The 24,522-nt window shown below is 38.4% G+C and overlaps 1 protein-coding gene across 1 annotated transcript; it reads right to left on the reverse strand.

Moving 5' to 3' along the window:
- Positions 1–6,279: 6,279 nt before the first annotated feature.
- CLPTM1L (CLPTM1 like) lies at positions 6,280–23,420 on the reverse strand (the record flags this gene model as incomplete). Its single annotated transcript, XM_010175344.1, has 12 exons — positions 6,280–6,807; positions 8,084–8,199; positions 11,529–11,573; positions 11,656–11,711; positions 12,023–12,057; positions 13,813–13,895; positions 14,526–14,576; positions 15,148–15,213; positions 17,807–17,910; positions 18,923–19,007; positions 20,503–20,597; positions 23,291–23,420. Coding segments are annotated over 12 exons (951 nt in total), but the record flags the coding sequence as incomplete, so codon positions are not given.
- Between the last annotated feature and the right edge of the window lie 1,102 nt (positions 23,421–24,522).

The raw sequence follows: 24,522 nt of genomic DNA on the forward strand, positions 1-24,522 counted from the left end.
CGAGCCCCGGCTGCCGCAAGCCTGTGGCGGGACTTCTGGCCGGACGCGCGGGCTGCTGTTTTCAGAGAGCGCTGTGGCATCTTCTCGGTGGACAGTTCATGCTGTGTATTTCTAGGATGCTTGGGATGGCGTGAGCTACAGTCAAGAAAGGTGCTAAAGACAGTTTTGAAGCTGTTGAAGAACTTTTTATGTGAGTCTTGCTAGTTTATTAAAGTGGAAACCGGGAAGGTTCTCTTCCAAGGAACCTATTTAGGATTAGCACTCCATAGAGGCTCTATCTGAAATAAGAGCAACTGTAGAAGAGGTTATGGTGGAGACGAACAGTGTGAACCATAAAAATAATCAACTGGCTGATCCTGGGTTTCTCATCAAACTCATGAATGAAGAAGCCAAATCGCTTGTGGTAGTGTGTCACTTTGCTTGGTGCCTGAAGGCTTCATGGTAGCAAACTTGATGCCAGACTGTAAAAGGGATTGCAATGGAGTTCTGAGGAACTGTAGGTCTAGAAGCCTGATGTTTATTACAGGTAAATTAGTACAAATAACAGAAAATAGGATTAGTAGATGCTGGGAGAAATACAAGTTGCTTAGTCAATGTGGGGGAATGAAGTGGCATGGAAAAGGAGCAAAGTTATTTTTTATTAGGATGAATAAGGGTAAAAATAGAATCAGAGTCATGGAATAGCTGAGCCTGGAAGAGATCTGTGGAGGTGTCTAGTCCTCCCCCCTGCTCAAAGCAGGGTCACTTAGAGTAGACTGTTCAGTGCCATGTCTAATCAGGTTTTGAATGTCCTCAAGGATGGAGATTCCACAACCTTTCCGGGCAACCTGCTCCAGTGGTTTATCACCTTCAGAGTAAAAAGTTTATTCACATTTCAGTTGAATTTCCTGTATTTTAATTTGTGCCCACTGTCTCTTGTCCTGTCACTGGATACCACTGAGAAGAGTTTGGATCCATCTTGGTTACATCAGCTATGTATACACTTTGATACGATCCCCACTGAGCCTTTCCTTCTTGAGGCTAAACAGTCCCAGCTGCCTCAGCATCTCCTCATGCATCAGATGCTCCAGCACCTTAATCATCTTAGTGGCAAGTTTGCTGGGATCACTCCAGTATATCCATGTCATTCTTGTACTGGGTACCCAGATCTGTACAATTAATGAAGTCACAGTTCTCCTCAACAAAATTTATCCTTCAAGGCAGAGTTAATCTTATCCGCATCCTTCTTTACAACCAGCTTCTGTGAGAAAGAGTTACCCTGGGACTGGATGACGATAGTGCAGTGATAAAAATAAAATGCCATTTTTATAATCCAACAGTGAAGTTAAAGGAAATAAGATGTTATGTTTAGGTCTAGCTTCAGTAATGGCTATTTAAAGACGCACACTTACTGCAAATGTGTCTCTCTTTTTAAAGCTCCCTTTGAAAAGGCTGAAAGGAAACTAGTATGAGAAGTGTCACAAGAAGAAGAAAGGTGTCTTTCCAAAACCTGAAGCTGTGTTCAAACTGAAAAGTAAAAAACTAATAAAACAAAATCGGAATAGCTTGATTAATAACTTTCCAAAGCTGAAAAAAACATCAAACATCAGAAGTGGGACAGCTTGCCAGGAAGACTGTAATGTGTAAGTGGAGAAGGAATACTTCGGGCAATCGTGGCAATACTGAGGAAACTGCATAAGGACCTTAAATGGGGTCCTGTGTCAAATCTTTGCACACACCGTGATCTGTCTCAAGCTCCAGTACTACAAATTATGTTGTTCTGCAGAGAGGAAAAAACAGTTCAAAAATCAGTGAGTCTCCATGATCAGATGGTATTTACCAGTGAGTTTAAAGGAACTCGGTGACTGAACAACTACTTATATCATGCCAGAATGTTTTAATATCACAAGTCATGAAAATACGTAACATGACATCAAGGATCCCAAAGGAGATCATGGGGACTACCTAGCAGTCAGTCTGAGGGCTCTGCTGCAGAAGCTGACTTAACTGTAATAGAGAAATAATTTAGTGGACACATTGATAACTATGGCTTATTGGAGTGGTCAGCATTCCATTTGCTGAGGATGAGGTTATATGGTATGGGATGTCCCTTTGGTCAGTCTGGGTCAGCTGTCCTGGCTGTGACCCCTTCCAGCTTCTTGCCCAACCCAGTGTGCTCATTGTGGGGGCAGAGTGGGAGAAAAGAAGTCTTGATGCTGTGCAAGCACTGCTCAGCAATAGCCAAAATGTTGGTTGTGTTGTCACACCGTTAGTCACAGATCCAAAGCACAGCACCATACAGGCTGCCATGAAGAAAGGTAACTGTCTCAGCCAGACCCAGTACAGTGTGTCAGAGTGAGACCCCTTAATGATTCCTCACATCCATCAGTCTGAGTCATCGCTGACTAGCGGATCTACAGACAATGGGGCTGATCTTGGTCCCAGTCTCACCCCGAGGCTGTAACTGTCTCAGCCAGACCCAGTACAGTGTGTCAGAGACCCCTTAATGATTCCTCACATCCATCACTCTGAGTCATCGCTGACTAGCGGATCTACAGCCAATGGTGCTGATCTTGGTCCCAGTCTCACCCCGAGGCTGCTGCTTGAGCTTGACACATACAGTTATATGCTGTTGATCAAGGAGATTAACCCTCCAGTTAACCAGCTACTCAGTGTAATCCCTTTTTAGGGCACCCATACCTGTCACTGCTTTCATCTGCTGTGGAATGAAGCCTTCCATGACAGTGACTTGATCTCTTCTCTGCTGGGCTGTATCTTCAACCTTGGTTGTCTTTACAGTGATCCTGGTAACTGGAGGTGGCGTTTGTTTCTCTGTTTTGTGGGTACCATATGGCAAGGACTAAAAGGAGAGAGTACTGCAAAACAGAAAGCTGAGGGGAGAAGGGGAGAAGCTGTCCTATTCTTTTAAGCAAATATAGGCAGACGATGTGGGCCAGAACTCCCCAGTGTTAAAGTGTTTGTCTCTTGAATCTACAGTATTTTGTTCCTTTTCATGCAGGTATACTCATCAAGGAAGAGGTTAACATAAAAAAATAAAAAAACCCCAGGATTTTTGAGGACCCAGTAGTAAAATAAGCAGTAAGAAATAGGAGAATTGCATAAAGGGAAAACTGGAGTAAACTGATTATCTCCACATATCCTTAAAGAGGCGCAGTGGTAGTCAATGCCGATGGATGAAAACATGGGAGACATCACAGTTCCCCCTCTGTACTAAGAAGAAATTCTTAAATGTGTCTATAATCACTGGAAAAGTGGACAGATCCTTGCAGATACAGAACCAAACCGCTCCTAATGCAAGAGGGGAAGCAGTGGGCAAATTTGGGCTCTTTCTAGCTTTATTTCTCAACCCCTACAGCTGGATCTTTTCACTCAGATGGTTTTACACAGGCATATCATGAAAGCCTGACTACTCTGTACGGGGCCAGGGCGGGGAAGGTGCTGTGCTGATACTGGATATCCTCCTGGGGTCCCTTCCCACCTGCATTATTTTAGATCTTATGATTTTGAAAAGCCCTAAGTTGTAAAGAGGACCAGCATTGCTAGCAAATGATCATGTTTCACTTTGTCTTCTGATGGAAAAACTGGAAAATGTGTTGTTTAAAAGCAGACAAATTACAGAATTATCTGTCTCAATGCCTCTGGTGCTGAGCTGTAGATGTAGCTGACAGTTACTGGAGTGTAATGCCCTATCAAAAGGGAACATACACTGGGGCTGAGTCAGCATATCAGCGATGTACACAGCACCTGCTCTAGTGACAGGAGCAGTGCACACGTCTCGAGCTCTTCTGGTAAGAGAAAAACTGTCTGTGCTGCTGCCCATTTTGTAACTCAGTTAGCCCTGTGGCTCCAGGGAAAAAAGCCACACAGGGCAGAAGGTCACCTCTTGCAGAACACAGTCAGCAGCAGGCGAAGATGAGCAGGAAATAGCACAGTATGGAACTGGAAGAACTGAGCAGGAGTACAACACTGTCTCTGTAACACAGCCAAGAGGCACCAAGCCACAGGTCCTGTACACCCACAGAGAGTCAAGTCAGCTGCCTTTCTTCACTTACGTCCTTAGAGAATCACAATTGCTATGTTATTCTGCACTAGTAAGTACTGTGCAAGAGTATCTTCCAGAAGCATATGATGATTTGCCTCTAAACAGCCCCACTCCCAACCCCAAATCACTGTAATCTTTTAACTTCTAAAGCCATTACAAAACTCATGAAGATGAGAATGCGAGATGGTCACCAAGTTGATTACCACAGTTAACCTTAGCAGAAGTGAGGAAGCTTTGAAGTTACTCTTGAACTCAGATAGATCACAGACACTGATAATCGGCACGAGCTGCAATACCTTCAATGAAATTTTATATATAGGAAGTTTTTCTTCTGCATTAACTGCATATAGAACCTCATTTTTGTTTTAAGCTGATGTGATTTCCACATTTTAGCTAGAAAGTTAAAACATTTCATTTAATATCTCCAAACATACACTGCTTACATAGTTTTTCACCATCTTTCCAACAACAAAAGGTAACTCGCTATCCCATATTCAAAGTCTTATTTGGAAATTGAATGCATAAAACAATGACTTGAACAGGAAAGTCTCGTTCATTTTAAAGACTTAAAATGTACTAATTTTATATTCTTTATGACTAATGCATATGATATTATGAGGTCATCGTCATGACAAATGCAAGACCAATAAACTCACAGTATGTAAAGGTGCAAAAGTGATTTTTCAACAGCTACATACAAAAATGAGTGATGAAACATTAGAAATACCCGAATATGGTATTCTGGACTTTCAGAAGCTATTCTAGAAGAACCAATAACTTGATTGTTTTGAAATGGGACAAAAAGGGAATGTGCTATATGCATTTTTTATATCAGGAAAAATGTTCACACACTTGCATTTAACTATCATTATGAAACAGAAGTCCCAAATTAGTTTGCCTAACAGCAAAGAGCTCCTTCCAAACAAATCCAAAACCGGTACAAGATATAGCAAATGCAACCCTGGTTTTGCATAGACTTATTTATGTATGTTTAATGCTAAAATCAACAGTCCTCCTTAGTTCCAGTTAAGAGTGTAAAGAGACCTTGACATGAACATGAGTTAAATATTCACTTCAGGACTCCATTCCATTGCCAGTAGCAGGTAAGGAGGACTTCAGTATATGAAAGACTATAGATTGTGAAAAAAGAAGTTAGGCACATATCTGTATCTTTCTGGGACCAAGTATTTATATGTTCAGACCTCTGCAGTATCAGAACTGGATAAAATCCACTTAATAAAGTAGTTACACACTACTGGAATAGATTTGGGTTATTCAGTTAAAATTTTCAATCAATGACAAATTGAAGTTAAATAGCCTTGTACAAACAGCATGCAATTTAATAGAGAAACCTAAGAATCGTGAGAGTTAATTTGTAAACTTTCTGACCAAAGCAAAACTAGAATTGGAAACTAGAATTTTGCCTTTTGGATTTTTTTAATTGCATTTTACTTGCTGCTGAAAGGAATGCACTCTGTATTTCACTTACTGTTACTAAAAAACTTGCTTTTATAAATCTAGAACCATGGTTTCTAGATATAGCTGTGAAGTTTGAATTTTGGTATAATAATTCAACCTGATTATTTTTACTAATTTGAAAGAAACAGATCAAAATAACCTGCCCCCTTAATGAACTGTTTCCATGGAATATGGATTTTAAATTGTGGGACAGGAAGATACCTGTTCTTCACTAAGTTGGTTGTTTTTTATTCCGTATCCAGGTATTTTGTTGAACCTGTATTGTATTTGAGCAAAATCATTCCACTTGAATGATGTGTGTTTCATCTTATAAATAGAAGGAGGTAGGGAAGGAGAGGGGAAATACCAAGAAATTATTCCCTTTGAAACATGAGAGAATTGCCCTAGTAGGTCACTGGGGTACCACATGATGAATTTAAGATGTGTTAAGAGACCTTCCTAGCACTTAACAATGATTTGCATTATATGAATACCTGCTATGCCAAGAAATCAGAACTTCTGTCAACAATGCAGGAAGATTTATGTAAACTTGGATACAAATTGAAAGACAGACAACTGAAACCCTCTGCCATGCTGTGGGCTAAGAACATGGCAGAATCTGAATTTTAACTACCTGATCTCTCTAATCCCTTATTTCCAACAAATTTTTTTAAGCTAGGAGCTTAAATGCCCACATAGAACTTACAACTTTAATAATGATTTATAGAATTTCCATTATCTCCATTATCAAATGAGAACGATTTGTAATTAGCATATAATCCAATATTGCATCTTTTATTTTTGACAGCCTCCAGTTTGTCAATAATGCTCGATTCTGCTGTAACACACTTGCTTGTTTTTTCACTTTTCATAGCCTAGTGGCATGGGCACCACACTTCCAGTTACTGAGTTGCTTTAAAAACGTAGATTTGGATATTAATTATGATGGCTAGGACACTTGGGTTTTCACCAAAGAGAAATTTAAACTCAGGAAGTTTATTTAATGACATCTGTCAGGCTGTGGACCTTGTGAGGACAAAAGAGAATCTTGAAATAGGAGTATATCAAAACTAGATTTTGGCAATATAGAAGATGTATTGTCCATGTAGTTCTGTCATAAGCTTTAAAAATACTCTTATTAAATAAGTTTTTTCTTCCTTAAGACCAGGTAATACATGAAACCAGTAAGAGTCCAAGGGTCAGAATCTTCTTCAATTCTTAGTTATTCTCTATGAGCTTTTTTTTTTGGCTTTTCTTCATAAGATTCTCCATACTCATTCACTCTACTCTTATCCACAGGATAAAGCCTGTCAGAAAAAACAAATTATTAGTTACAATATTGTCTGCTAACCTGGAGGAATTAAGCAGTCCTGTGCTACTTGATTTTAGAAGCTAATTTCTTTCTCATCATATTGTCCATTCCCATTTGTGGCAAAAAACCACAACAGTTTTAAAGATTAGCTACAGATAAATCAGCTTCATATTAAGAACTAACCAGTTGTCTCATAACAGGGCCTCTTAAGAGACATATTAGCTCCCCTAAAGCTTGGCTGGCCTATTTCTCAAGCAATCCATGGTACCTTTCAAACTTGAAACCAGTGTCCAGCCCCTAACAGAAGTTGTTGAGCTCTTATTTTCTAGAAAAATACCTTGGAAGGGGATATATTTTACTACAATTATGTGCAATTATATAAACCTAGAACTGAAGTTCACATTTAGTATTAATGATTAGATGTACACATCCATATCATCTGGTATAATGTGAACTAGGCTTAAGACTCTTGTTTGCTCCACAGATAAATATTTATTCTTGGGAACAAGAATATACTTTCTGTATCTTCATTTCTGAAATATTTCAGTGATTACTGCATATAGCCTTCTACCTCATCTGATTTTAGTTACTTAAAGAATCTGAAACTTGCCAGATACTCAACTTACATGAAAACCAGATAACTTGTGTCTGGAAACTAGATAAGGAGGAAAGCAGAGCAGGGCAATCCCTCATCAGAAAACATCCTCTGCTAGTGCCTTGCAGAGCAATTTGGAAAGCATGCCTCAGATACTGAGCATATGGAGGTACGTAGCCCCTCAGCAAGGGTCAGAAGCCCAGAACTCTCTAAGATTTTGTGAATACAAGCTTAAGAATTGCTCTCCTTCACCTTATTTCAGGTATTCGAGTTTCAGGTTAATTTTTTTAGTAACTTGCAAATGTGAAGCTATCTCCTGGAAAGGAGGATTGCTGTTTTGGGGAGGGAGAAGGGGTAATTGATAAAAACTCAGTGACTGTTGTGAGAAGAGGAATTTCTTGACTACTTTCTTGGCATGCTAAAAAGGGTCCCAGAATACTGTCAGTTATGGGAAAGTGCTTTTGCTCCTCTTAATTTGTACTGAGATCTCCTGACCAATGTTCCCTTTCCTAGGCATATATACAACTACCATTATCCAGACCATACTATGTATTACTATAGTATAAAAATTCTGCTTGAAATTTAACCCAAACTATTTCCTACATCTTTATGGCAATAAGACTGCAACCATCTACAGTGTTGTAAAAATCCCAGTGAATATTAAAGAAAGGCATACCATCTTTGGTAAAGATAAACCAGGAACACGACATCATCTCGAAAGCATGCCAGCCGATGAGATGTTGGCATAGTGATGATAAAAGCAAATATATCATCAATAAAGGTGTTGAACGCCTACAAATAAAAGAAAAGTATACTTCAGTTGGCTGTGAAGAAAGGAAGTCATCTGTCATACAAAGCTACAGGAAACGGGTTTCCTAGAACTGTATTTTTCAGTAGGAACACAGACTACTTTCATATTTGTAACAATACTAAATGGTTATGCTGAAAAACTAATTACTTCAAACTTTAAAGTGCTTTCTTTTAATAAAGACCATACTGTCTACTCCAGACCACACAATTATAGTTACAAGTAAAAAGAAAGTAGGACTACTTCAGGTGAGAGTATTGTCACACGAGGGGAAAACCATGGATTTAACTTGAGTGAAATCTTTAAAAGAAACTGGCAAAAAAAAAAAAAATTATTCATTCATTACTCAAATTATTTAAGATTTACAAAATGTCAGTTCACTTTAATTTTCTGTGTGAATTTGAAATTTGTGTAAAAACATGTTAATTTACTGCTCTTAAAAACATTTAACTTGTCAGCCTTGGAGAGATTTTAAAATACTTTCAGCGCTCTTCTGGAAGTAATCATCCATCCCTTACCCAAGACAATTTTCTACACCATTTCCTCTCAACTAGGCACACTATTAGGTGCTGTTTCTGAAGCAGTAATGAAATATTTTCTCACTACTTTTTCCTGAGTGTGAAAGCTTAAATTCCCAGACATCTGCTGGGAAAGCAGCACAAACAGGCTCCAGGCATGCAAAGGCAACAATATTTTGTCAGAGAAGGTAAAGAAAGTAAGCAGAAGGGCAACTCCTCTGGATCTCACTCTAGGCTACAAGGAGGACTACAAATCAACTCTTACAGTGCAGCAGCTCTAGTACTCATCGGATGGGGCAAGAACTGTTTCAACTCACTAAAAAAAGCAGGAAACAAATCCAGCATCACTGCTGGGTTAACAAACTGAGTCAGTAACATAACTTCTCCTTTCCATATTAGCGAGCTGTACATTAATCCATACCATAAGAAAGGGGAAAATTATGTATTCCCTAAGCAGAGAACAACCCACTCTTCAAAATGAACCAATGTTTGTATGATGAAACAAAGCATCAGCAGAAGATGAGGGCGTCGGACAGGAGAGAGTTCCGATTAGTTACAACGGGAAAGCTCTCTGGCAAGTCAAAACAAATCCATCAGTCCAAAGCAACCAAAGAATATGCACAGCACTTCTCAAGCCTGTGCAAAGAAGGTTTGTCATGGAACAAAAAAACCCTTGGCAAATTGGAAAAGGCAGCCTTTCCAAGTCAACACCCATGTGAGTGATCCTACAATTATGAGAGGAAGAAAAAGCTAAATGCTCCATCCTTCAGGCACTTAGGCAGTCCTCATGAGCCACTGAAATGGAGTGCATCAAGACAGCCCATCTAACAGGATTTAGCCTAGCTAGTTTTCTTTTGAGATTACCTCATTTGAAGGTACTCCTTATAAAAGTATAAAGAGCATAAACATAAAGACTACAGAAACTGGAAAGTTAGACTCATCTTCATTTTTGCCAAGGTCTTCCAAAAAAGGAAAGAGTTCAAATTAAGGAAAAAAACCCCAAAGCTCTTTAAAACAACAATCACAGATGAGACCTCAGACCATTTCCAGTCTTCAAAGGGCAGAAGAGAGCAAGCAACTTTAAATATCCACTAGGAAAAAGTAAATTACCCCCTCCAAAGACCACTAAGTTAAACATAATTGAAAACATCATATACTTCTTCCTACATACAAACAAGCCTTTGTTGTGGGCAGCCTCTGGCATTTTAACAGGAATCATAAACGCTGTAAGAAAAGGCTATTCAGCAAGAGAATTCTGCTGCTTTAAAGGTTACTTGCTTGAATACTGTCCCCTTGTTGTCTATTTAACTGCTAATGTCTCTGCTCTGCTATTTTATTTTGTTGTTGAAGTAAAATTGTGAAATTACTTCACTAATATACCTTTTACTCTGCTCTATTAAGAAACATGCTGATCTGCCTAGGATATGTCTGAAACACTAGAAGTTTATTTTTATTCTTTTACTATATTTCCATATCAAACACTGTTTAGTTGCTATTCTTCTATCAGCTATATTTTAATCTTTTTTCCTAGATGCTCCATAATTCCTTAGAAATATGAAGGCAGCAGAAAGTTGGGCTATTCCTGTAGGCTCACAGAAATGGAAGAGGTATGAAAAGCACTTCAACTTTTAAGATTTTTAGTTCTTTTGTCTCATATCTTCTCTTCAGAATTGGACACCATGTCTTAAGCAGTTTTTAGCACTGTTTCTTTTAAAGTACTGATGTTCTAGAGAACTCTAATACGCTGGCACAAAGGAAGAATAAATGGAAGCTTTTATGAGCAGAAGCAGAAGAAAACATGGTACATGTTGATGGCATCAAGGTCTTGATGATCCCAGCACATCCACTTAGGGTGTTTGTGGACACAATGATCAGGAAAACAAATCACAGTTAAAAAATCCTAAGGACTCACAGAGGTGGGAAAGGATGGAGTCAAAATACTATCAGCTCTTTAGGTGTACAAGAACAGAACTAGCATGTAGCTGTTCACTGAGGAAGGATGTAGGAGACTTAACAGGGAGTGTCCCTTGTCCTCCACATCAGCACAAGGAATCCTGTCTGGGACGCTCAGGTGTACCCATCTGGTGTGTGAATACTACACAGACCACTCAGACACACATGTGGGTGCTTGTGGGCAAGCAGATATCAAAGCGTTAGTAAGCTGACTCTGTTTTGAAAAAAACTCACCTTCTCCTCCTCCAAGGTCTGGCATTAAGCTTTGCTACAGCATCATATTATTTCCCACAAGGGCAGTCAGGCAGCAGGAAAACCACAGTGCCCCTTTTCCACCGTGTAACAACCCACCACACATTTGTCACTACACTGCCCAGAAGCTCTGAATTACCACCCCAGCACAGCACAGTGTGTACATTACTTCAGTCTCTGGTAGCTCCTGGAACCTGCCAAAATAAGGTCTCTTAGTGGTCCTATCCATTTCTTGAGAACAATCCTTTGTTAATACAATCTTTCTCTTCCTAAAATAATGTATTAAATTGAGACTGGTTAGTTTATTTGCAGGACCAATACTGCACCCATGTAAGATGGCTGACAGTAGGAAAAACAATATTATCATCAAAACTATGATGCAGGTATTCTTAGTATATGGAACTCATTATGAAAAATGGAAATCAGTGTTTCCTTTTTTTTTTAACATTTGCAAACAAATTTGGTTTTCCTGTCAGTTTAACTCTTAGAACAAACAAACAAAGCACTATCAGCCTTATGCTACATAATACTAAGATGTTTCATTATTTCCAAAATGACTGCATCAATCCTTAAATTACAGCTTTACTTACTTTGTATGTGAAAGCCTTCCACGGTAAGTGTGCCACAGATTTCATCTAGGATTAAAAATATAAATTTTGTAATAAATTCTAGAAGAAGATACTGAAAAAGTAGTCTTTTATCACTTTTCAATCTTACCTTGTAGTTGACAAACAGCTGGGGCAGCATAAACAGGAATCCAAAAGCATACACTCCTGAAGAGAAAAGATGGAAAACTCAAAGACAAATGCACAAAACAAGTACACCACACAACTATATTTTTACAATTAGAGATTTGCACTCATTTTCCTACAAAGAGAAGATACATGTAATCCTTTTGTTTCACTTTGAGTTGATTCTTCTCCTTTTCCCAATCATGGTGACAATTTTGGAAGCTACAGTCAAGTTATTGCTCTGTATTACACTGATCCAGCTGAGAGCAGTCGATTTTCTACTTTTGAGTCTCGGCCTCCATTTGAAGAAATATGAATAGAAAGAAAAAAACAACCCATACAAAGAGACTCACCATTGACAAAACTGTTAATCAACCAGGAGTACCAGCTGCAAACAAAGAAGACAGTCCAGTTATTTTTTCACCTCAGCCAAAAATACATACCTGTAATACATCCGCTACGTGAGCGTATGCTGACTACCGCAAGAAATGGCTATGTTGTGAATTTACACAAGAACTTAATACGTCACATCTTCCTTTGATTAGGAAGGGCTCCAGAGAAGACAGTTTAAGCAAAAGATGGTTATCAGTCCATACAAGAAGTTTGGAGAGTTTTATCAACTGCTTTATACTTCTAAGGCTTCTGTGTCCAAAGTGACATCGGGTAACACTGGGCACTGAACCTTGACTGTATTAAGGCTTACAAAGGTAACACTGTATTCTAGATACTTAAGAAACATTAAGTGTTAGGAAACACTTAATATGGCACTGTAAGCACTTAGCAAATTTCAGACAACAAATACCATTCAATACGAATCACTACAGGAGGCACTTAAATACAAGGAATCTACATTTCCCCCTCCTTACATCTGACAACCCTTCCCAGATGTTCAATGAAGCACAATCTTAGGACAATAACAGTAGTGCTACGGATACTGGTCAAATTCCATACTTCTGTTTGCAATAGTAAGAACAGCTAGTAACTGTGATGCTCAGGTTATATAATTTAAAATAAAACTTGCACTGCTGTGTTAGTGACATGTTAACAGTAATGCTACAGCTGGGTCAGCACTTCACTAATCCACAAGCATCTAAAAAATGTGTAAGAAAATGCCTGCAAGATTAAAGGATAATCCACTGTTAAGATTACTTGTTCCGTCACATTTCCTTACAAACAGATTTAACAATGATAACAATTCTATTACAAGAACTGTTTTCACTTTCTTAAGCTACACTTTATAGAAAAACTGGCACATAGTATTTTGCAGTACTGAACGAATAATTTTGCAAGAAAAGCAGAATTTTTAAATGGTGTATATTTGTTAACTCCTTACTAAGACAAGAACCTTTTGAAAAAACTATTTTTCTAATAGTCCAGAAATTGCCCCAGTTTCTAGTACAAGTGCTGTGGCTCATGTATGCAGCAACAGCAGTTCTTTCTGGTAGTATTTTAAGCTACTGTTTGCTCTCCCATCCCTTCTGGGCCTAAGGACTACTTAAAAAAAAAAAAAAAAGGTCTAGTTGCTTGCACGTCTCCAGTACAAAATGAACGAGCTGTATTATTTTCAGTGAAAGTGGACAAGTTTCACCTTTTCATGAAATATTGAGTCTTCAGCTCTTGCTGAAGTATCAGTATGTTGCAGTAAGTCCATGGCTGTGAAGGAAAACACGATCCTTTCTTGAAAAGGCTTTTGCTTGTTTGCCATCCCAGCTATCACATTTGGGAACAGAGGAACCTCTTGGTCAGAGCAAATACTTTTGGGTCAGTTTTTGCTTCTCTCTGTTACTGGACAGGTTCAATCACTGAATTCTGCTCATCTCTTCTGTCACCTTATCAGTTCTCTGAACATCAGTGGCAGCTTTCTTCCTCCTCTTCTGATTGACAGCTTACTCGTGTATGCAAGCTATTGAATTCTATACTACAGTAATATCAGGTTACGTGCAAAATACAGCAGCCTGTAACTTACAGGATGTTAAAAAACAGCTTTAGATCCTATAGAGCAAGGAAGTTTCCAGTTCCTGGCTCATGAATCAAGCAAACTAAAATAACTGATTTCCATAACTCATCATCTCCCAATTAATTAATATAGAAAAAATGAGGAATGTTTAAATTCTGTATAAGATCATTTATAGATTTCCAGTACCTTTTGTATTTGACATTCAGCAAGGAGTAACCTGCACCTCCAATACACAGTGGATAGAGCAAATATGACAAGTATTTCATAGCCTAATAGACAACGAAAATAAGGTTAGTTCACATTTTATATAGAGCAGATTGTTCAGGGCATTTACTAGAAGACAGCCACATAATTTTTTTTCCTGAAAATATTTTCCTGTTCCCACATGTCCACTATTATTTCCTGTATGCTTACAGTTCTAGAGAAGGCAGTGAAAATTCCAATGCTCAGTTCAGACCACCACTTAGAGCATAAGCAACAAGCAGCAACATGAATATCAGAGCCTAAGAATAGCTCTCTGCTTAACTTCCTGATTTCAACTCCTTTCAGAAATCAAGAAGTACATGAACATTCCTCCAGTATACATAACAAGCACAAATACCAATTTTCAAATTTGTGAATGAAGACCCTTTAAGATATTTCTCTTCAGATAAGTCACTTGCAATCTCCTTCTCAGAGAAATGTTTCAACAAGATTCAGCTACAAAACAACTATTTCACTGTTTTTCATAAATTATTAGAGTCAATCTTCACTATCTGGTCATCTAAATGATGATGATCTGCTTGACAACTGTGAGAAAATGGAAAATACATTTGAAGCAATAAAAAGAGTGAAACGAGTCAATCAGCAGGCCACATGTATAGGCTTTATAGATCATAAGTTACAGGATCCCCTCTTACCTGGGTATCATATTCCTCAGTTTTCTTTTCAGAGTCACTGTATGTACCAAACTGCAATACATATAAAGGTGAAAAAGACTACAGTCAGGTAATTTAAAAAATGGGAAGACAACCTGGCTTAATTGCAATCCCTGCTGCCGCTGCATGTCCTGCACAGTCTCAGGACTTAAATTTTTACTCAGAGGATTTGTCAAAGACTGTCCTGTCCCCAAATCATGTCACATCTTCTGTTAGTTTCACAATGGAGAAGTTATATCTACAGCTTCAGAAAAATTAAGTTTCTTACTGCAAATCATGATGCCAGTTAAAAGTGCCTTTCCAACACAGTGGCAGGAGCACAGGCACCCATTAAGATTTATCAGGACTGACAGAGGAGTTCTGGTTTCTTGCACCACAAATATATACAAATAGCTGCTGCTTCAACAGAATTGATCAAATTTTTAAGTTTGAAAATCCTCATCCAACTTTTGGATTAAGCCATCCATAAAGAGAAGACATACATAGGAAACTTTTATAGGTTTTTTTTAATCTTAATTTCTCTGAAAGACAAGTTGCACAAGTAACCTGGAAACAGATGGCAGGCTTGAGAATGTAATCATTAACAGCCCAATGTCTGCTGTACCTGAATTCTGGGTCTCAAGCCTTGCCACTTGATTGTCATTTTCAACGCTTTCTTCACTTTCCAGAGCTGTGATGAGCAAAAACAAAATGTGCACAAAAAATTATCCAAAGGAAAGTTTTATGCAGGATTCAGATACTGAGAATCAAGACCCCAGAATAGCCATTTTAAACACCCACTGCATAAAGCAGCAACAGCCTGATTGCAGCACACTGCCTGCCTGTGTCTCTCTACAAACCAAATGCTGTGTCACCAGACAAGTACAGCTTTGGGAGCGTGCACTATTAAGTCTCCGTATCAGATCACGTACTTTAAGTGAAATAATGTAGTCCTTCCAGGATATCCGGATTGCAGCGCTTGGGGGGGGTTAGCTGGTCTCAGCACCAGCATGTACCCCAGCTCAGGCATTTAGGGAACTCTCCAATAACCACCTGCCAAGCAAGTTTTTACGTGTCTTCAAGGTCAGCTGGGGTCTGCAAGATGAACGTGCCTCAGAACTAACAGTGATTAAGTGGGCAAGCAGGTTGAGGGAGATGATTCTCCCCGTCTACTCCGCTCTCATAAGGCCCCACCTGCAGTACTGTGTCCAGTTCTGGAGCCCCCAACACAAGAAAGACATGGACCTGTTAGAATGAGTCCAGAAGAGGGCCATGAGGATGATCCCAGGGCTGGAGCACCTCGCCTACGAGGACAGGCTGAAAGAGTTGTGACTGTTCAGCCTGGAAAAGAGAAGGCTCCAGGGAGACCTTATAGTTGCCTTCCAGTATCTGAAGGGGCCTACAAGAAAGCTGGGGAGGGACTTTTTACGAAGGCAGGAAGTGAAAGAACAAGGGGAAATGGTTTAAACTAGAAGAGGGTAGGTTTAGGAAGAAATTCTTCACTGTGAGGGTGGTCAGACAATGGAACAGGTTGCCCAGAGAAGCTGTGGAAGCCCCCTCCCTGGAGACAAATTTCTGAGAGATGTATAGCCCATATGTTCATTCTCACCTTGAGACAACCATGCTATCTCACCATCACTTGAGAGGAGAGGTATGTTACTTGAACAAAACCTACAGAAGATCTGTCTCCCTTCCATGTAAGTGCACCACACAGTGTTCCTACAGAATCCTTTCAACCCAGTTCCCTAGCCTGCAATCCAAAAGCAACAGACTGGAAAACAAGGCGCGTGAGAGAGACGACAGGAGCCAAAATGTCACAGGCACGACAGATCTTGGAGAGCTCTATTTAACAGATCTTTGGGCAGCTCCAAGAAGAACCTCAGACAGGCACAACTAACAAATGAGATCTGGAAATGTCTGTTCTTAGGTATTGCTAACCAAGAGATCCATCTTCTTTATAAAAGAGAAATGCAAAATGTTAACAGTTTTATTTGAACTTAAGTCCTGCAGCACAGCTGATCATTCCTGTTGCCCTCCCACCATACACGCCTGATCTGGTTTCCACTAAAACTTTTGAAAAAAAAAAAGATTTAGAGACAAGGACTATTTCTTCTTTTCCACTAGAAACAAACAAAAGCATCACTCTTCTTGACCTGATTCATTTTTAAATCAGTTGGCACTTCTGAATTTCTGAAATTTTTAGATTCAAGGATTTTTTAAAAATTAGCTATTTAGATTTCAAGGTTCAAAATAAAAGATATCCTACAAAACAAGTAGCATAGTTATTGGCATATATTTTTATCCCTGAAGCTTTGTTAAAATTTCAGATAGCTAAAGAAAGTTTGAAATGTAAGACTAAATTTCTATTTATAGCAACAAAACCACCAGCAAATCTGATACAGAAAACTTAACACACAGAAATACATCAGACTTAAAAAAATCTCAACTCACTGAAAAATAATGTTGCCCTCAATGCAATAGTAGTATTTAGGACACCACTGTTCATAGCTTTCACAAGAGCTTAATCTGTTTATACAATAAGCTGAAATTTAAGGATTGCTTTGTGACTTTGCATTCAACAATTTAATCACTCACTAAAAATTCCCAACTGTTGTGTTTCCACAGGGATTATCTGCAACTGTAACAGATGTGTAGTCAAAACCTCCATGTGAAAGTCCTGAACTTATTTTTAAATAATGAGAAGTACATAGATCTAAAAGCAATGCTAGACAGAGAGCTCTCCCCTTTCCATTACTTTTGTGCTTTACTACACATAAAGCAGGCTTCTAAGCAGTACCTGCAACCCACTGGCTGGACACGGTTTGCTGCAATAATGAACACAGCCAGCAGTCTCCTCCTTTCCCTCCTTCCCCAAGCACCTCAGTCATGGCCAAGGAGAAAGGTGCAGACCTGCAGCACTGTCTGATGGCACACAGCCTGCTCCTTGATAAATGTTTCTGTGAAGGCTTGTTGACGTGGTTATACATGCCTGGTCAGGAGTGATGCCTATCAGGTGATGTGACAGGAAGGAAGCTCAGCATAGCTCTATGTTTGGTTTCCACAACACCAGCTGGCTCATCCCAGAAAAAACTGATACTTCCAGTTTACTTATTTGATAAAGGGACACAATCTCCTGTACCACTAAAAGCCAAGTAAACAATGCTGCTAAGACAGCATCCTACAGCACTACTTTTCCAGTAACTAGTTTAGCATTCTTTTTCTACAGTAAACTATGGATGCTGCTGCAAATACAGGTATTTGGTTCTAGAACTTTAAGAACTCACCTCAATCACTGCACCAATGCCTGCTGGGATCAGTACTAATAAACTTGTTTGTTCATCCAAAAGGAAAAGAAATATTACCACAGTACTGAAGCACCGCCAAAGCACTAGACAAAAAAAAAATGAAAGGCTTAGTAATATTTAAATGAAGAGCTGAAATGACAGAAGACTGCTGGCCTATTTACTTTAATTGCCTTATGTAGTTTAAGCATGAACTTCTCCTATATACATTTTGATATATCAAGTAGTCCTAGAAACAGTCAGTGATCTATATACCTTCAGGCAAATAAGGAACAAAAACATTTTATTAAATCCTTATCACAAAAGATAAAAGGAAATAAGAGTATCTAAGGAAGACTTCTGTACTGCAGCAATTCAATAATGTATCAGTACTAATATGAACTATGTTCATGATTCTTGTCTTGACGAAGCTGAAGGTCAAGTGACTCCAGGTTTATCATTCTGGTTTACAATCAGAATGGAAAAATCTATTAGAAAAACAAGGCTGGGGAGTAGTGTGTGAAACTTAAGCGTCCAGGGCTGGCTACTACCCTCGTCTGCCTCTAGGAAGGCTTGACAAGATACCAGACCACTATGTTTCTCTTATCTTTCCTACATCCAAGTCAACTCAACCCTCTCATGCTCTTCCCTGCTGTCCCAGGAGCTTCTACTGCTCTTGTTTACATCAAAGCCCAAATCAAACATCAGCATCACATTACAGCGCTTCCCCCTCCAAATATTTTGGAACCTGTAGTTATCTACAAGGGATACATGGGACTCGCAGGACAGCATTACCCATGAGAGCACATTCTCTCCATCCACAGGATTTTTCTCTTCCTTCAGCAATGGAAATATGATAACTGACTTAATAATAAGCTAATTCTCAACTGCAAGACAGTCAAACCTTGGAAGCAACACGAGCACTTAAAAGCAAGTGATACTTGAGCACAACACTAACAAACTTAGAACCAGCCTGTCAGCTGCCATCTTTTCATACATAAAAACATCTCATTTAGTCATCTTGGTGGGTGAATCTACAAAGTGTCAACTTAGAGTACAACTAAAAACACAATATATATTACACAGCCCATGCACAACACTCCACATTCTAGTCCATACCTGCTTTTGTAGACATTCCAATCATGCTCCTTTTTTTCTTCCAAAAACTGATGTCATTTTTGAATGCAAGGAAATCAAAGAGAAGCTGCAAATAGCAAGAAACATCCTCATTTGCTTGAAACGTGCACTAATTAGAGACTGTCAGCTGAACTGTTAAAAAAGCATTTAAGATGGAATTCCAGAAAAACCTGTTTTAGAAGCTGCTGAAATAAAAATTAAATATTTCAAATAAAAGCTAAAAAGAAAAACTGTTTTAAAAGCCCAAGCTCTAAAAACAGTGCAAAATTACAGGATGAATTCCAAATACTGCTACTACTACAACACTGCCCAATGCAGTGTACAGTGAAGAAAGTTAGTGACCCAAAACAGGGTAACACATGATAGAGGATGAAGAATGAGGACTCTGAGGAATTGCTAACCTCCTTGACAGAACAGGAAAAGCCACACTAAATTAGATTTGAAGTGCTTTGTATTGGATTGATAGTCAATTTAGGCTTGGATAGTACCAAAGCTTTAAAAAAAATCCTACAATATAGCAAGTCATGCTTCCTCTCTAGATCATCACTAAGAGTTTGACCTAAACTTCAGGGACATTTTAGCATTAAATTTATTTGTACTGAGTATTTTTTTCAGCATTTTCATTCAGTTTATTTTTCAGTATTTCCTTTAAGCATTCACTGTCTTAAAAAGAACAGCACAGATTCAAGAAATTCTTGGGTCAGAGAATTTTAATGAAAAAGTATATTTTTGTTAATTTGGGCAAATAATGCATAAAAGAAAAAAAGCATCAGAAGAGCTAGTTCCAGTCTACAGATATCTTACAACGTGATAAAAAGAATGGAAAAAATAAATTAATATGGGTGGGAAGTCTAAGGCTTTCCAATCAAATTAATTTTATGTAATGTAAGTATAAAGAAACATAACATGCCCAGCAAGTTCTTATCTCTCCCAGAACACAGGAATGGTATTGATTGCAATTCTAGATGACAAAAGTGTTGTCAGAAGAACAGTGAAGTCTAAAAAAAATTGTTCATTAAAACAAAGATTCTTATTTAAACCAAGACACACAAAATGCTAAGAGAAAAGACACAGCAACAACAAATAACCATGGCTACAGCCACAGGCTCTGTACTTTACAGCAATCATTTTTTTGAGTTCATCCGATCTAAATTTCTGAGGGATTACAAGTCAGAGACTCAAACCCTACTACTGGTGCCCCAGCTATGCCACTGCAGCAGTAAACCTTGTGACAACTCAACAAAATTGATGGACATATTAATTCTAGGGGCTTTGGTTCAACTATGGCTAAAAAAAAGTTATAATTAAGTAAAATGTTTTATATTTCAGTCAAGAATGTTAGTTACTATCTAGTTATCTCAAATTCCTGTCTTTGAGATTTTTATATTAACTCTGTATTGGAAATACAGCTGACCTGTACCAGAAAACACTTCCATTGCTCTACTGAAATCATTATGTCAAAGAACAATACTTAATAAATCAAAGACTTGAAATTCAGCCCCCCTTCCTTTTTTATTGCATATACTGTAATTCCTAAAAAACCCCAAAGTTTCTCCACTTACATGGAATGCTGCTACGAAGAACGTCAAAGCCAGGAAGTACAGGTTAGTATCAACAAAAATTCCTTTTACTTCATCTGCATCCTTTTCTGAAAACCCTAAGAGAAAGAACAAGTAACTATGTCAGAAGTACTAGACAGTTAATTGCCGTTATGCTAGAGTCACCTGCATATATTTTGTTAAGAAATCATAAATCCAAAACATTATGGCAGCTTTACTGGTAAAACCCAAGTCTACCCGTATTTTGGCAAGTTATTTGGCTTGCCTTAAACAAAACCCATCAGTTACAAAGTGCCTTTAACACCTTGTGTAACTACAACCTAAGCTGAAACATCAGAGACACGAATGGCAAGACACAGGAAGTCATTCTGGCCTCAGTGGGAAGAAAAAGGATTTTTCACCTTGGCCTCTGAACTTGTATTTGATAAGTAAGAAAAGTGAGCTTCACATTAAAAACTGAAAAATAAGAAAAGGACTACACTGTAGAGGAAAACAAAGGTCAGTGAGAAACAAGGTCATATATATGCACCAGTATAGACCCCAGATCATGGATTAGGCATCAGCTATTTTGACAGTTCTTGCAGAATTAACTTGGAAGTTTCTCTTCAATAAATGCAAAAAGGCAGAGCACCTTCCACAAAGCAGAAACTGTGCGCTGAATACATATTCTCTACTGTCTTATCAAATCTCTGAAAGGAAGAGTGTTACTATCTTGTTATATACTGGACAACCATTAATTAAAAAAAAAGAGCCTGTCCATGATAAATATGGTTGCCAGCATCAAGGAGTGCATTTTCCAGAAGACAGAGCATCCCTCTGAACTCCTTCAGCCAGTGTTAAGATGTTTTCTTCATGAAGCAGAAAGTTCCAGCCACTGTGACTGAAGTCTACCACTCTCAGAAAATACACAATGCTGCAGTTACGGCAACAGTGCCAGTTATGACACTGGTGAGTTCAGTACCAATTTACTTTGTCATATTGGCTGTCCTGCACTGCAGCTAGAAGAATGCGAACTTACCTGTTTTCAAGTGATTCTGGAGTTTTGCTACTAATCCAAGGTGACCTTTTCATAAATTATTCAAAAAGGAAAAATTTAAACCTTACATTTCACTATCTGCATACTTAGAGAGAACAGGCAGTATCTTAGGTAAGCTTTTCTTCAAGGCAGAAGAGGAACTCCTAGGATGATAGGCCTAGATATACATGTCTATCACAAGACAGCCAAGACTTGAAACATGAAAATTTCAATTATGCCACTCTGAGGATGTTCACAGAAATGCATGGAAAAACCATGGTGGCCAAACACCCCACACAAACTCTGAATAAGCAGTTACTTGACTCTTTCAAGTCAGTTATTTTAAACAGACATCCTTGTAGCTTCGATCTACATTAACCAGAGATACAGAGAAGCAGCTGTATTCTACTTAGGATGACCTTATTCCTTATCTGCCTCCCCTCCCCCAACAAAACACGAGAAAAGCAAAAGCTGCAAAAGAAATGGAGAGAGTCTAGACTCTCAGTTAAGTTACACTGCACACAAGTGCTGTGTCTTACAATACTACACTCTCAAACTAGTGCTGAACCAGAGCAGATTTAAAAAAATTTTTTTAGAGGAATCAATGCCTTCATGATTAAGTTGTTCATCATAAAATATTAGATGACAGTGAATAACCAACCCCTCTTCCTCTTAATAGAATAACTAAATTTTGGTGAACAAAGAACACCACTGAGTACTATGGAAGCTGCATACATCTCTCGGGAAACTAGTAGAATACTGTATCTATCAGCATTAAATTAAAAAAAAAAAAAGATAAACTAGGAAGGATTTAAGAATCATTAAAATAATACTGCATAGGAGCTTTTAAGATCTCCTGGCCTGAAAAAAAGTTCAAACTGCTGTCTGCAGTGCTTAAAAAGAGACGATTAGAAATAATCCTATATTTATGCTCATCAACACCAGTTCAACTACGATGTAGGTCCTTACTTTAGCAAAAAGAAGCCAACTGTAGTCTAGAGAGGAAACTAAGTCAGCAAAGATAACCCTGAAAATAAGATGTGGATTTTTAAGAGGTATGCATCAGTGGAAAGGATATTTAAAGACAGCAAAAGGTTGGCTATACCATCACCAACACAGCACACAAACTTCAGAGTGAAAGTGTGCAAAGACTTCATTACATTTAAGCAAAACACAGAATTTAATATTTTCATGCATGTAAAGTCTCAAGTTTATCTGAATTACCTTGTAAATTTGTCACTGAGTCAAAGTGAGAGGCCAGCCAGTTCTGAAGCGTCAGAAGCATTATGATGGGAACCCAGATTCCTTCCTCATGCTCAGCTTGAGCACAAAGTCTTTGCCATGCCTGCCTGTATTTCACCATAGGTATATGCCTACAGTGACCAGCTGTATATAGCTTATATCAAAGCTTAGGTTACACCAATCCAGCTTTTCTGTTCCAGGACGATAGGGGGAAAACCACGGTGAAAATTCTCTCCTCTATTTTGGCCTCTTATACTTTTACAATAGAACTATCCAAATAAAATTTTAAATTATTGCTTAAAAAACAGTTAATTCACCTCTGTACTGTTGCTTTCTACCACATGTCAACATTTGATTTCCATCTTTACCTTAAGGTAAAAACAATGTAGGAAGATTTGTAGCATTAAACCTTTTCACCAGCTAAACAGAAAATGGAGGGAGCTAAATGTCACCTATGTACTCACAGAAAAAAAATTGAGGGTGGGTTGCCACTTTTTTTTTTTGGCCTAAAGTCATTAAAGATAAAAAACATACCAAATTGTTGCAGGGAGTACACAGCATCTTGCATGTGAATCCAAAATCGGAGTTTTCCAAGCGATATTTTGTCATATGACACTGTAAGAGGTAGCTCTGTTGTTGAACGATTTATAACCTGTATTTCAAAAAGATAGTTTCATTTTTAATAGCTTTTCTGCTATTAAAACAATTGCAACAATTATTTCCATTATTTAAAAAAAAATAAAGGAAAATTATTATATCACATTATGATTTAGTCACACAATTTTAAGAGTTCATTTTGTTTTTTGAAAGGGAATAAGATCTCAGACTCCTAGACTATGCTTAAAGTCTTTGTTTTAGGTTTGTTTTTTTGTTTTTTTTCAAGAAATGCTAAATGAGCTGTTTGTTCTGTTAAAGTTCTTATAGTAACCTCACTGTCACTCTATACAAAAGCCTGAGTGACATTTCCATAAAGTTCCCTCTGCTGGTCTCAGATCAGGCAGGAAAAGTGTGCTTAAGGTAATTCTCTCTTTTGACAGTTCTTCTCCGAATGTATATGCTAAATTACCTAAGCTAGAAGATAAAAAAATGTGAAAATCATATAGCAAAGGCCACAGTCAGAACTTTAATAAATTGAGGCTGCTTTTGAGAGAAATTAAAGTTATAACAACTCATACCAAAACAAAATATGAGGAAGCAAGATGATGCTACTTGCTCAGAGTGGTGAGAATAACGCAGCTAAAGCTAAGCAAGCTACCCTGTCTGCAAAATTTGGGATGTAGGGTGCCACAGGAATCTTCTTCCTGCTCTAACAAAAATAAATTTCAGCTAATCCTCCTCTATCATCTACACTTCAGTTATGATGAGAACTACCAGGGGCCCCTTTAAGCTTAAAAGAAAGTCTTAAATTGCCTCAGCTCTCTGCATGAGAGGTGACTGTCTCTCAAACAGGTTTAAAACAAAGGAAAAAAAAAGTTAGAATTCTCTGCAGCTACCTAGGTACAAGTTCGGGTGGTATGTTTTAAACTTGCAAGGACGGCTCAAGGCTACAGACAGGCAGGTACTCTGAACTGCAGCTGTTCAGGATCTATTGCTCTCGGCTCCTAATTACCAACTAATCATAACTCCCATCTCAGAACTACACTCCACTGTACCGGTTTCTACAGCAATTAGATAACACCCGAGTTCTTCTGATCCTCATGTTAGAGAACATGGTTTTAGCCTCCCTACGTATTGGTCCAGTGCGAACTGGGGACTACATTCACTTC

The sequence above is a fragment of the Antrostomus carolinensis genome, unplaced genomic scaffold (assembly GCF_000700745.2).
Source record: "Antrostomus carolinensis isolate BGI_N321 unplaced genomic scaffold, ASM70074v2 scaffold13079, whole genome shotgun sequence".
Classification (NCBI taxonomy): domain Eukaryota; kingdom Metazoa; phylum Chordata; class Aves; order Caprimulgiformes; family Caprimulgidae; genus Antrostomus; species Antrostomus carolinensis.